We start from the raw sequence: 14,149 nt of genomic DNA, 5'->3' as shown, positions 1-14,149 counted from the left end.
GTATTTCTAAATTGAAATGGGTTCCAAAACAGTGCAATTCCAGGAAGGTCATGAGAGGTCAGACTCTTGCATGGCTCTTAAAACTCTGGAGGGCCATGCATTTGCAATGTACAAAGAAAATGTTGAGCAATCCCATTCCAAGAATGCAAGTGATCATCAGCATGGAAGAAATAATGATGGACCTTTGGTCAAGATGCAGCTTTAAAACAAGATAATACGAGATATTAGTACATGTATTTGATCAACCCTAGTGTTAATAAGGTTCAGACATTTGCAGGAAGGACATGTTGTGAGATTGTCATTTAGAGAACTGCCTTCTTTGTTCTGAAACCAAACAACACAAACAAGCATCATGTTATTCAGTCTGCAAGTATGTCATCATCATCATCGGCGATCACTTGTGGTCGAGTATAACCATCCTCCTTCTGGGTCTTCAGGTGGGCATAGAGGCTGATCCTGGAGCCACATAATGGGAGGACACCTGCACGTGATGGCTTTTTATGTGGAGTAACTGATGCCCCTGCAGCCACCACATTGTTCTTGGTAGGGGGTGGCCAGAGTCCAATGGCATGGAGAACCAAGACGATTGGCGACCACCCTCTGTTGCAGCCTTCATCTGCCTTCACTGGCATTGTGACCTGGAGACATCTTCCACCAATTTTGCTGTTGAGGTCTTTGTTGGCTCACGCTTTTTCTTGAACCTCCCCGTATACCTATCTGCCTTGCATGACCCTACCAGGAGCCAAGCTCCAGACAGCATAGCTCTTGGGATCATTGGTATATGCAAGCTTCTCCACCATGACAAGGTGGCTGTCAAGGAGAAGACAAGTCTCTAAAGGATATTCCATTTAGGAAGTCTGTTCTAAGCAACAGTTCTTACAAACACGCCTGCATATTGCACAGTCCATAGGTTTTTCTTCTTAAGAAAACATGGATACATATATACATACTCAATGGCCACTTTATCATGTAGACCTATCTATCATCAGGTAGGACTCCCTCTGGCTGGCAGAACAGCCTGCATTTTTTAAGGTATGGAGTTAGCAAGGTACTGGAAACCAAGTCCAAGATGACTTGATAGCATCACCCAGTTTGTGCAGAATTTTTGGCCACATATTCATGTTGGGAACCCCTCCCTCTACCTCATTCCAAAGGTCCTCTGGTGGGTCAAGTGTAAACTAAAGGCAGCGCATGTTCCTGAAACTATGTTGAGATGATGCATGTTATGTGAAATACTGTATTGTCATCCTGGAAGCATCAGTTTGCATGCATTCTTGGATAGACTGTGGCCATAAAGGGATGCACCTGGTACAATGAACAATGCTCAGGTATGCTTTGGCATCCAAATGATGTGCATTTGGTCTTAAGGAGCTTAATAAGGGCCAATAAAACATACCACACACCAATATACCACCATTACCAGCCTGTATCATTGACACCAGGCTGGATCCATGGATTCAAGCCATTTATCCTGCCCTTACCACTAGTTGGTTACAACAGAAACCAATGACATCACACTAGTAAGTAAGGTCACTCACTGTGGCTCTTATTTGTCAAGGGCGACATGGTTGCTGTCTGTAGCATAACCTCCACCACATTAAAGGACATCTGTGTGTGGTGTCATTGGGATTTTTAGGATCAGTTGGACAAGTACAGTACAACAGCAGTGCACAGAAAGAGACCTGGCATCACCACATTCATAATGCAGCACCAAACTTGGTGGCTCATGCCTCAAAAAACAGAATCTGTACTGTTGGTTGAAGGAGGGGCAAAAAGCTTCCAGTCTATAAAAAAACTACAATAAAAACGACATAAAAATAGCCATCGAGAATTTACATGTCACTACAAGCAAATTAGAGGAACTCACATTGTACAAACACAACTGGAGAACCATCACCTTCAGCAGTGCTGTACCTCATGAAAAGGATTTCCACCGTGTTGCTGAGGTACAAGTGGCAACTTTCTATGAAAAGATTCAACTTTAAAGATTCAACAGTTCAACCACATGCAACAACCAACAGTCATACATGTCAACACTGCTGCAGAATCAGTGGATCACAAATTGGCCTTTGAAGCCACCTGAAGACCCACAAATAGACAACCCAACAGGGAACAATTATACACAATTCTGAGTGATTGTTGATGAAAATAGTTTTGGTAAGAAAGAAAGAGTGACATCACGAAAATTTGCAAATTCTTTGAGATTACTGTGAATTTAACCAAATATTAAATTGAATATGTGAAATTCAGAATGACAGCTTAATTTCTCCCCAATACTCAATTATTCTATTACAAGTCTTTCAATAAATCCTCCCTACATCACTTGGTGTTGAGAATGCATGTTGCTCATTTAAACCATATTTAAGAGTGACATGTAGTAGAAGAGTTACACATGAGTTGTAGCAGGCAGCAAGTTACATGAGTTGTATACATATATAGTATCCCATTAGGAAATGCCACTTTTGTTGATGTAAGACTATCATCGTAGTAGGTTAAGCTGGCCTCCAGCAGTGCTGTGTCCATCAAAGTTGAAATGAAACCTACGATGGTGACATGACTGCATGAGATACCAAATGATGTTTTTGGCAATGGAGTTGAAATGGGCTCAAGGTCACACCCTGGTTGGCTCTGGTTGGGTAGATCTGGCTGGCTTACCCCGTTGATGCAGACACGTGTCCCCAGACTGCAGATGGTGAGGTTCTCCTTTGGGCCGGGCTCAGGGCAGAATGGTGATATGCCTGAACACACACTTTGCCTCTGACAGTCCGTCTCCTCACCACAGCTCTCCCCGACCAGCTTAAACTCACAGCCCTGGCCACAGCACAGGCCCTGACTGGGACTGTTGGGTGGATGGGTAGGTGATCAAATACATACACACACACACACACACACACACACACACACACACACACACACACACACACACACACACACACACACACACACATACACACACACACACACACACACACATACACACACACACACACACACACACATGCATGCTTGCACAGACATATGTACACACATATGTACACACATTCACATACACTCACACATAAAATCACACACACAAACAGACAGACAGGCAGAGAGACAGACAGATTAAGGAGATAAGAAGACAAGTAAAAACATTTCCGATCAAAGGCATTTTTATAACATCTTGTGATGCAGTTTGAAATAACAAAAGCAGAAAGAAAAGATTGTTTATCTAACCACAGACCACAGCCATGAAAAATGCCAACATCAAAATGAAACAGTCTCTGCACAAGTCTGTATGAGCAAACATACAATATGTCTTCTTCTGATAGCCCTGGCCTGGAAACTGTGGCCACGAATACTTTACTGATCTGCTCATGTGCATGTGTGAGGTACCTGCAGACTTTACCGGGCTTCAAATGACACTGGGTGCCCACTGGTTCTGTAGCACTGTAGCAGCAGAGGTCTGAGTCATTATGACCAACGTCACACTCCTCACCTTCCTCTACAATCTGGTTCCCACAGATAGGCTGATCACTGACTGGTGAAAAAAAATAGACAAAACATAAAATAATAGGCTATCCCCGCCAGGCTGGGATGGCCTAGCGGCCTGTCCAGGGTGTCTCCCTGCCTGCCACCCAGTGACTCCTGGAATAGGCTCCAGCATCCCCACGACTCTAAGAGCAGAATAAGCGGTTGTGACAATGGATGGATGGAATACAATTATATCAAATACATCCAAAGGAATTTAATCAAGTGCAACTGCACTTGGTATATATCCGTGAAGACGTTTCGCCTCTCATCCAAGAGGCTTCCTCAGTTCATGCCTTTCTGACTAGACACTAGAGCTGGCAAAAGTATTCAGTTCCCGAACGTAAGAATACAACAGTGTAAGATCACTCCATTAATACTACTACTACCACTACTACACACACTCACACTCAAATACACACACACACACACACACACATACACAGACACCACCCTGATGTCAATCATTGTTATAAATACAGCTGCCTGTTGAGAATGTGCCCTCAGGATAAAAATATCAACATCTCTCTCACACACACACACACACGCACGCACACACACACACACACACACACACACACACACACACACACACGTAAACAGAGGCATGTAAACTGGCAGCTAATGCTCTTAATGTAAGTCACTTTGGATAAAAGCGTCGACAAAATGACTGTAATGTAATGTAATGTAATGTAATATACTACTACTACTACTACTACTACTACTTTTGGCTGCTCCTGTTAGGGGTCGCCACAGCAGATCATCTGTTTTCATTTCTTCCTGTCCTCTGCATCTTCCTCTGTCACACCAGCCACCTGCATGTCTTCCCTCACCACATCCATAAACCTCCTCTTTGGCCTTCCTCTTTTCCTCTTCCCTGGCAGCTCCATATTCAGCATCCTTCTCCCAATATACCCAGCATCTCTCCTCCACACATGTCTAAGCCATCTCAATCTTGCCTCTCTTGCTTTGTCTCTAAACCGTCCAACTTGAGCGGTCCCTCTAATATAATCATTCCTAATCCTGTCCTTCTTCATCACTCCCAATGAAAATCTTAGCATCAACTCTGCCCCCTCCAGCTCTGCCTCCTGTCTTTTCATCAGTGCCACTGTCTCCAAACCATATAACATAGCTGGTCTCACAACCATCTTGTAAACCTTCCCTTTAACTCTTGCTGGTACCCTTCTGTCGCAAATCACTCCTGACACTCTTCTCCACCCATTCCACCCTGCCTGTACTCCACTCTTCACCTCTCTACTGCACTCCCCATTACTTTAGACAGTTGACCCGAAGTATTTAAACTCATATGCCTTCATCACCTCTACTCCTTGCATCCTGACCCATTCCAATGTCCTCCCTCTCATTCACGCATAGGTATTCTGTCCTACTCCTACTGACTTTCATTCCTCTTCTCTCCAGTGCATACCTCCACCTCTCCAGGCTCCTCATACAATACCACACCTCCTCTCTCAACACCCTGTCATATGCTTTCTCTAAATCTACAAAGACACAATACAACTCCTTCTGGCCTTCTCTATACTCCTCAATCAACATTCTCAAAGCAAACATCGCATCCGTAGTGTTCTTTTATAGCATGAAACCATACTGCTGCTTGCTGATTGTCACCTCTCCTCTTAACCTAGCTTCTATTACTCTTTCTCATATCTTCATGCTGTGGCTGATCAACTTTATACATCTGTAGTTGCTACAGTTCTGCACATTACCCTTGTTCTTGGAAATTGGTACCAGTATATGTCTTCTCCACTCCTCAGGCATCCTCTCACTTTCCAAGATTGTGCTAAATAATCTAGTTAAAAACTCCACTGCCATCTCTCCTAAACATCTCCATGCCTCCACAGGTATGTCATCTGGACCAACTGCCTTTCCACTCTTCATCCTCTTCATAGCTACCTCCACTTCCTCCTTGTTAATCCACTACACTTCCTGACAATCAATCAAGTTCTCGAAAGAGCCGACCTCCTTTCCATTGAGACGACAATTGAACATCACCAGCTGCGGTGGCTTGGCCACATCCAGAGGATGCCAAACGACAGACTCCCGAAACAAATGTTATATTCCGAACTGACTGAAGGTCGAAGAAAAAGAGGGGCTCCCAAAAAACAAAAAACGTTACAAGAACTGTATCAAGAGAACGCTGATCACCTTCAACATCGACCCTAAGAACTGGGAAAAAGTAGCGGAAAACCAAAAGCGCTGGAAAGCTGTCTGCCTGGCTGGTTCCATCAAGGCCGAAACTGACAAACAAACACATACGGAAGAGAAGCGCCGCCGCTGAAAAATCCGCCAAGAACAGAGAGCCGCAGGAATCGGTCCATCCCCTCCTATCCCCTGTCCACACTGTTCCAGCCTCTTCTATTCTCACCTTGGACTGTCAAGCCATCTTCGTTTTAAGCACACACCTTAATCTCTTGGAATGGATCCTCGGACACGAGAGACGCCAATGACGAGGACGACAATATTATTATGTTTAGAAATCACGTCAGGACACAGCGCTGTCGCTCGACACAACCTCTCCGTGGCATTCTTTATTTAGACTGACACAGCATCAAAGGCAGACCCAATCAAACAACCCAGAGCCCGCAGGCATCACCAATCGATCCCAGCACAATAGAACAGCACCAAATCAAATGCAGCACTGTCGATGTGTGCATACATAACATTCCCCCCCCCCCCCCCCCCGGCAGGATTTCAAACATGAAAGGTTGACACAAAGTCCTCTAGGTGGCCAGGGCGTAAACGTGTGCGAACAGGTCGCGGGGCGGCCTGAGGCTGGGCAGGCCGAGGTGGGGAGGGAGATGGCAGGGGAAGCTGAGGCCCAGGAATGTCTGGGGCCCGTGTAGGAGCTGCATGAAGCCCCGGGGCGTCTCGCCATGCTGAGGGAATGGCTATGGTTGTGTCACCAGCTGTGTGTGGCGGAGCTGACACCTTCCGTAGACGACTGGAGTGCCACCGAGTGCCATCGCTGAGGAGGTAAGTGGCTGGGCCCAGCTGACGGGTGACTTGGAGAGGAGAGGACCAGTATGAAGCCATTTTATTGTCCCTGTGGGGCCTGCGGACCCTGACCCAGTCTGACACATTGATGTCTGGCACCCTGGTTCGTTTTGACTGGTCAAACCGTTGCTTCATCCGCGTCTGCTGACGAGTGATTGAGGCTCTGACCCCAGAGGAAGGTGCCTGAGGTGTGGAGGGGCAGAGCCTGTCAAGGGGCATGCACAGTTCCCGGCCTAGCATGAGAGAGGCTGGGGAGACGCCTGTGGTCGAGTGCTGTGTGGCCCGATAGTGCAGCAGAGTGTGACGGATGGCCTGCGTGAAAGAGCACCCTTGGGCCATGTGTGCTCTGAGGCCGTTCTTCAGTGACTGGTGAAAACGTTCAACGCCGCCATTGGCTTGGGAGTGGTAGTACGCAGTGCGTATATGACGGATGCCCTTGCTTTCGAGATAAGCAGTGAACTCAGCAGAGACCAGCTGAGGGCCGTTGTCAGTGGTGATGGCCTTTGGGAGGCCCCAGCGAGAGAAAAGAGAGTCCAGGAAGTCGATGATGATCTGTGAGGTCACAGTGCCGGAAGTGGTGAGTTCAGGCCATTTTGAGTGTAGATCGTAGGCGACCACCATGAAGCATTGGTGGTGGGGAACTCCATGGATCTCACCACAAATGTCCAACTGCAGGTGTTCCCAGGGCTGAGAGGGCCAGGCGAGAGGTTGCAGGGGTGGGGGAGCCTGGTGGCCAGTCTTGCCACTCACAAGGCAGGCAGAACAGTCCTTCACCAGAGCCTCAATATCTCTGTCTATCCCCGGGCACCACACCAGGTCTCGGCAGCGCTGTTTCAGTTTCACAATGCCCAGGTGGCCTTCATGCGCCGTATTCAAAACACGTGCACGGAGAGCAGCTGGGACCCAGCCCCATAAACAACGATGGCCACTTCTGCTGCCAAGGTGTGGCGACAGTCAGGATTGCTGCCCCCCTTGTGTCTAAGAGGGAGAACCCCAGAGCGGAGAACAGGTCCAGGCCCATCAGGTTGGCCCCACGGCGTGCCACATGAAAAACTGCATTAGGCACCAGCTTGGTTCCATAGCGGACAGTCAGTTGGAGAGAGCCAACCAGATCGATTTTGGAGTCACCATACCCACAGAGGACAGCTGAGGGTGCGGACAGTGGCAGTGAACCGAAAAATTGACTGTAGGTATCAACATTCAGGAGAGACACACTTGCACCGGTGTCCAACAGCAGGGGAATGCACACATCATTAATGTTGACTGTGCATGATTTGAATGACACTGGCGCAGAGCTCACCTTGTGAATGACGGCGGTTGAAGACTGGGGGGTGTGGCCCTCTGACCCAGCCGGGGAAGATCGACAGACGTTGGCAAAGTGATTGTGCTTACCGCAGCTACGGCATGTCTGGCCACGGGCAGGGCAGTTCTGAGCCCTTGAAACATGAGACCGAGATCCACAGTTACCACAGGACTGTTGAGGGCGGGGCCGAGAACGCCGTCGTTGCAGTTGCAAGATGTCCCCAGTGGAGTCGGCGCCCGCCTCGCTCTGGCTGGGTTGCGTCCCGAGGGGCAGCCGTGAGTAGAGGGAGGAGTCGTTGGCAGCTTGACTGGAGGTGGCCACTTGCTGTGTATTTAGCATAGCAGCACACTCAGCTGCTACCTCAACCTGTAGTGCGATGGTAATTGCTGTGGACAGCAGCAGACCGTCTTTTTCCAGCAGGAGAGTCTCACGCACCTTTGCGTTGTTGGTGTGTTCGATTAGCTGGTCGCGAACCATCTCGTCCTGAAGCGCGCCAAACTTGCATGAGCTAGCTAGCTGAATTATTCGTTAACCTATCAGTTGTGTGTTGTACCTGGTATAACTACTTCATTTACTGTTGGGTAGTTTAAACTCTTAATAATGCGTCATATTTTATGAGCTTACCATATTTTTTGCATATAGAGCCTCATTCTGAAGAGTAACTGGTATCTCTCAGAAAAGTAGTGGAGTAAAAGTATAAAGTCTCACAAAATGGCAAGTACTTTACTCAAGTACAGTACTTGAATAAAGTACTTTGTTACTTTCTACCTCTGACATTCACACACACACACACACACACAAAGACCTAAACATGCACAGTAAACACACAAGTACTCGCACAACTACATCCCAACATGTGTACACAAACACAATGCACAAGCCCACATACCCATTCATACGTGCATGGACTCACACACACACGCGCGCGCACACACGCACACACACACACGCGCGCGCACACACACACACACACACGCGCGCGCGCACACACATACACACACACGCGCGCACACATACACACACACACACACACACACACACACACACACACACACACACACACACACACAGAAATAAAGATAGATGCACATTCCAAGCCCCTCTACCTGTAATCCAGTCACAATGAACACATACATGCATGTACATACAGAAGGTGTGTGTGTGTGTGTGTGTGTGTGTGTGTGTGTGTGTGTGTGCTCATACAAAAACAAAAAGCAGACATACTGATATGTCATGTTTAAAAGGAGGGATTGGCAGTCAAATTGACAGAGATTGACAGGTAGACAGGCGTTCCCTCACCCACAAAGCAGTCGTCTTTCTTCAGGCTGAGCAGCTTGCTGATGTGATCAATGCTGCAGGGGGAGAACTTATCGTTATTCTCCCGGACCTCATCAGTGGCATGAGGGTACATCAGGTACCTGCCTTTGCCTCCGCTAGAACCAAGGTCGCCACAGTTGGAGCCCTCATCGTGCTGGAGGACAGACATGGCACATTAACACCCCGTGCAAAGGTTTTTCTGTATAACAGTGTCGCAAGTAAAACTTTTTTCGACTTTTTTTTTTTGTACTTTGTTGTATCCCTCTGGAGTGAGCTTGAGTAAAGCAACCAGTCTAACCCCTACTGTGACAAAAGCATTTATTTCCTTCGCAATCACACATTTTTGGAAATTGATGCTTTTGATTGCAGAGTTGAGCAGCTTGCCTAACTCGGTCACTGGTTGATCCCAGTCCCCAGACCAATGAAAATACCGTCACAGACACAAGATGGGCAAAGATACTTCATAATTCAACATGTTACAAATTACAAATACAGCTTTGTCAAATGTATCAAAATAAGCTACAAAATGCTGGTGTCAAAAATGTATTCGATTTAAATACTTGTTTTTTTTGTATTTAAAATAGTCAAGTCAATTTTATACTGTATAGCCCAATATCACAAATTATAAATTTGTCTCAGGAGGCTTTACAGCAACACAAGATCCTGTCCTTAGACCCTCACATTGGATTTGGATTTTTTTTTTTGATGATCCTTGTAGGGAAATTCTTCTCTGCATTTAACCCATCCTAGCGGTGTAGCTAGGAGCAGTGGGCAGCCACTGTGCAGCACCCGGGGACCAACTCTATTTCATCTTGCCATCTCTCGGTCAGGCGCAGAGACAGAAGTACTAACCCTAACATGCATGTCTTTTTGATAGTGAGGGAAACCGGAGCACCTGGAGAAATCCCACTGCAGACAGGGGGAGAACATGCAAACTCCACACAGAGGACAACCTAGGATGACACCAAGATTGGACAACCCCGGGGTTCGAACCCAGGACCTTCTTGCTCTGAAGCGATAGCCCTAACCACTGCACCACCGTACTGCCAGGATAGGAACAACTCTCTATTATAATAATAATAATAATAATAATAATAAAAAAACTTTAACAGGGAAAAAATAGGAAGAAACCCCATGCAGAGCAACAGAGGAGAGACATACCAATAGAATACCAATTAACACAGCATCTGAAATTTTAAAATTTCTCCAAAGACCACTTCTACAAAGGAAGGTTGCTTAAAATCAGTTTGTGTTATGAACAAACATGATAGCTGGTTGTGTGAAAGGTTTTCCTAAAAAATGTTGACCTACATTCTTTTAGCTAACAATTGTCAGGGCTGTTATTTCTTGTTAGGTGAGTGCGGTATTGAGACAGTAAATGATGTAGTTCAAGACAGCATTGAAGAACACACGTACAGTTGGTTTTTCAATTTTCCATTCATTAAAACCCATCCAACATCCACACCACACACAGCATCCCCATCACCTCATCACATGGGATTTGGCAGCTAACGGTCTTCATATTCTCATCATCACCGTATCTTGGATGAATAGACTACATCTAGAAAAAGCTTTGATCTCAAGTCTGATCGCTGCTGAAAAGTATTTTTTGAGTATTTTCAAAGACAAAATGCTGCTCCCAGAAGTAATCTCTTACAAATTACATTGTTTTTTTCCAAACTGGTCCGATATGAATTACAAAATACTCATAGGTAACTAAAATACATATTTCAAATAATTAAATTAAATACTGACCATCTCTGGTTGCACATATCTACTGACTTTAAAGGAAAAACAAAAAACAAAATTAGGAAATGGGAACATATCACTCCAGTTTTATTAAAGTTGCACTGGCTCCCTGTAGCTTTCAGAATCGATTTCAAAGTCTTTTTACTTGTACATAAAGCTATAAAGGCCCACTTTCAGCCAACATTGTAAAGTTACTGCTGCCTTATGTTCTGTGGGCCCTCAGGTCCTCCATGGCTAGTTTTTCAGTCTCTACAATGGCACCAAAGAGAAAACAGCCTGAAGAACATTACCACTTCAGTGGGTATCTTCAAACAAAGGCTTACATTTTTTTTTTTAATTTAGCCTTTCATCAAAAATGATCTTTACCTTCTCTTTAGCGCATTTTATTATTTTTCACATTCATCTCTTTGTCAGACTTTTTTTATTAAATGCTCTTTTAAAAAAAAGGGTGACACGGTGCCCCAGTGGTTAGCACTGTTGTCTCACAGCAAGAAGGTCTTGGGTTCGAACCCCAGGCCATTCCAGGTCCTTTCTGTGTGGAGTTTGGATGTCCTCCTTGTGTCTGTGTGGGTTTCCTCCAGGCGCTCCAGTTTCCTCCCACCATCAAAAAGACATGCATGTTAGGGTTAATATTACTGTCTTTGCCCCTGAGCAAGGCAATGGAAAGAAGAACTGGAGTTGGTCCCCAGGTGCTGCAGCTACCCACTGCTCCTATACAATAGGATTTCATTGTAACTAAACAATTGTACAATGACAAAAATAAAGTGGCTTTCATTCATTCTTTCAAATCACTCCTAACTCTCATTATCTGGTGTTGATTCTAAAGCCCTTCTAAACTCACTTTCTATTGCATTTTTTTTCTGCTTGTGATTGTTTTAATGTGGCCTTCATCATAGGTTTCATTTATTATCTGCTCCTGCTTATTCAGCCACAGTAGAAACTGGAGCCCATCCCAGCATGCAACGGACAGAAGGCAAATATACACCAAGGACACATTGCCGGTACATTACAGAGCCCACGCACAATCATTCATACTGATGGAAAAGTTCAGAGTATTTGATGAATGGAAGGAAACCTCATATGATCGCAAGGAGAACATACAAACTGCTCACAGCGGCTCAGGAATCAAACCACAACCTTCTTTGTTATGATCAGTTGAGGTGGACCCAAATGCAGACAATGGAATTAAGTAATGTAAAAGGGGTTTATTCTAGGAATAAAGGTGAATGAGAATGGCAGACAAGGCAGAAAATAGAGAGGCTATGGCAGTTGGCAGAGGTGGACTGAACTGAATGGTAGAGGGCAAAGCTGAGCTGAGCAGGACAGATGGAAGAGGAAATGAGCATGGCTGGCAGAGGATAAGTGAGCAGGTGATGCAGCCAAGCAGGTAGGCAGGGGAACCAGAGAGTAGTGATCCTGAGAGCACAAGGAGACATGGTAGGGAAACACAGAAACACAAGAGAAACAAACGGAGACACTGCCGGGGCCATGACAGTACCTCCCCTCCCCCGCCATCCCAACGAGAGTCTCCAGGTGAACCACTGGGTTTGGATGGTCTCTATGTAAGTCCTGGATGAGGGAGGGGCCCAAAATGAGCTGGCAGTGTATCCAGCTGCGTTCTTCTGGAACGGATCCCTTCCTGGCCACCAGGTACTGGTACCCGTGACCTTGGTGGCATAAGTCTAACAGTCACCAGACAGTGTAGGCCTGGTGGTTGTCAATGATCCAGGTGGGTGGAGGCTGAATGGCCAGAGGGAACAAAGCCAGCTTCAAATGGGAGGCATGGAGGGTGGGATACATTTTCAAAGAGAGAGGCAACTTGAGTCTAACGGCAAGGGATTGATGATACAGTCTCTTTCATGTTTTCTCAAGGTCCAATGGATATGGTCTATATCCAGACTGTCTAGGATGACTTTAGAAGAAAGCCAAACTTTCTGACCAGGCTGGTAGCTGGATGCTGGGGTCTGTTGATGGTCAGTGATGTGCTGGCTGAATGGAGCAGAGCAGAGCCGGCATCCTTCCACATCTTGTGACAGCGGCGAAGATGGGCCCGGAAAAAGAGTATGACGATTTCATCCTCTTGAGCAGGAAACAGAGGTGGCTAATAACTTAAGGAGCAGTCAAAGGGTGGCATGCCTGTGGCAGCACTGGGCAAGGAATTGTGGGCATACTCAATCCAGGGAAAATGATTACTCCAGGAGGAGGGGTTCCAGGGTTCTGATTGGCCCACTCTGTTTGTCCATTGGTTTGAGGATGGCAACCTGATGAGAGACTCACAGTTGCTCTAAGAGCCTGACAGTGGGAAATAACTTGTGGTCCATGGTTGGAGACTATGTCAGATGGGATCCAGTGGAGATGGACAAAATTGTGGAAGAGGAAGTTGGAGGTTTCCGAGGCTGTGGGAAGTTTGGGTAGGAGCACAAAATGTACAGTCTTGGAAAATCGGTCTACAATTATGAGTATGACAGTGTTACCTTGAGATGGTGGAAGGCCAGTTGTGAGCACATACAGTGCAAATGAGCACGAAAGCATGGGTGTCAGCCTCTATGGAAGACCACCAGAACCAAGGTTCAGAACAAGGTTCGGCTGATACCAGGATGACAGACAAACCAGGGGGTGTGAACTCATTGAAGGATATGTGAATGGATAGAATCAGGTATTTAAAAAAAAAGTTATCAGGGTCATTTCCTGGGTCTAACTGAATCTTTTGGGCCTCCTTGACATGGGATTCAATTTCCCAGGTCACTGTGGCCACCATGTACAATGAGAGAAGGATGGTATCTGGTTTAAACTGATTGTTGTTAAGCAATGTTTATGTAAAGGGTTTACTGTATGAATAAAGAAGAATGAGAATGGCAGGCAAGGCAGGAAATAGAGAGCCGATGGTGGATGGCAATGCTGAGCTGAGCAGGACAGATGGACGAGGAAGTGAGCGTGGCTGGTAGCGGATAAGCGAGCAGGTGAGGCAAGCAGATAGGTGGGCTGGCAGGCAGGGGAACCACAGCGTAGTGATCCAAGACATAGTAAATACAGGTAACGCAAACAACGTGAGGAATAACTCAGACTACCACAGCGGTTGAACCCAGAGTAGATATACTGTTGAGTTGATGAATTGATGGAAGGCAGGTGATCAGGCTGGGCGAATAAGGTGAATGAGCTGCAAATCAGGAGGGAGCCAGAAGAAAGCCATGCCCACACCACACCACACACACACACACACACACACACACACACACACACACACACACACACACACAC

General features: G+C 46.2%; 1 protein-coding gene across 1 annotated transcript in view; it reads right to left on the bottom strand.

Moving 5' to 3' along the window:
- si:ch1073-396h14.1 (disintegrin and metalloproteinase domain-containing protein 10) overlaps window positions 1-14,149 on the bottom strand; it is an 89,542-nt gene that overhangs the window by 4,646 nt on the left and 70,747 nt on the right. Inside the window, exons 10-12 of the mRNA XM_056276845.1 lie at window positions 9,125-9,296; window positions 3,376-3,520; window positions 2,656-2,839 (exon numbers count right to left, since the gene is read on the bottom strand). Of these exons, the coding sequence (XP_056132820.1) occupies window positions 2,656-2,839; window positions 3,376-3,520; window positions 9,125-9,296 (501 nt within the window). The remainder of the gene's footprint in view (window positions 1-2,655; window positions 2,840-3,375; window positions 3,521-9,124; window positions 9,297-14,149) is intronic.

This window comes from Lampris incognitus, chromosome 3 (genome assembly GCF_029633865.1).
Source record: "Lampris incognitus isolate fLamInc1 chromosome 3, fLamInc1.hap2, whole genome shotgun sequence".
Lineage (NCBI taxonomy): Eukaryota > Metazoa > Chordata > Actinopteri > Lampriformes > Lampridae > Lampris > Lampris incognitus.
The sequence above is the reverse complement of the archived record's forward strand: the minus strand, read 5'-3'. Positions and strand labels throughout refer to the sequence as shown.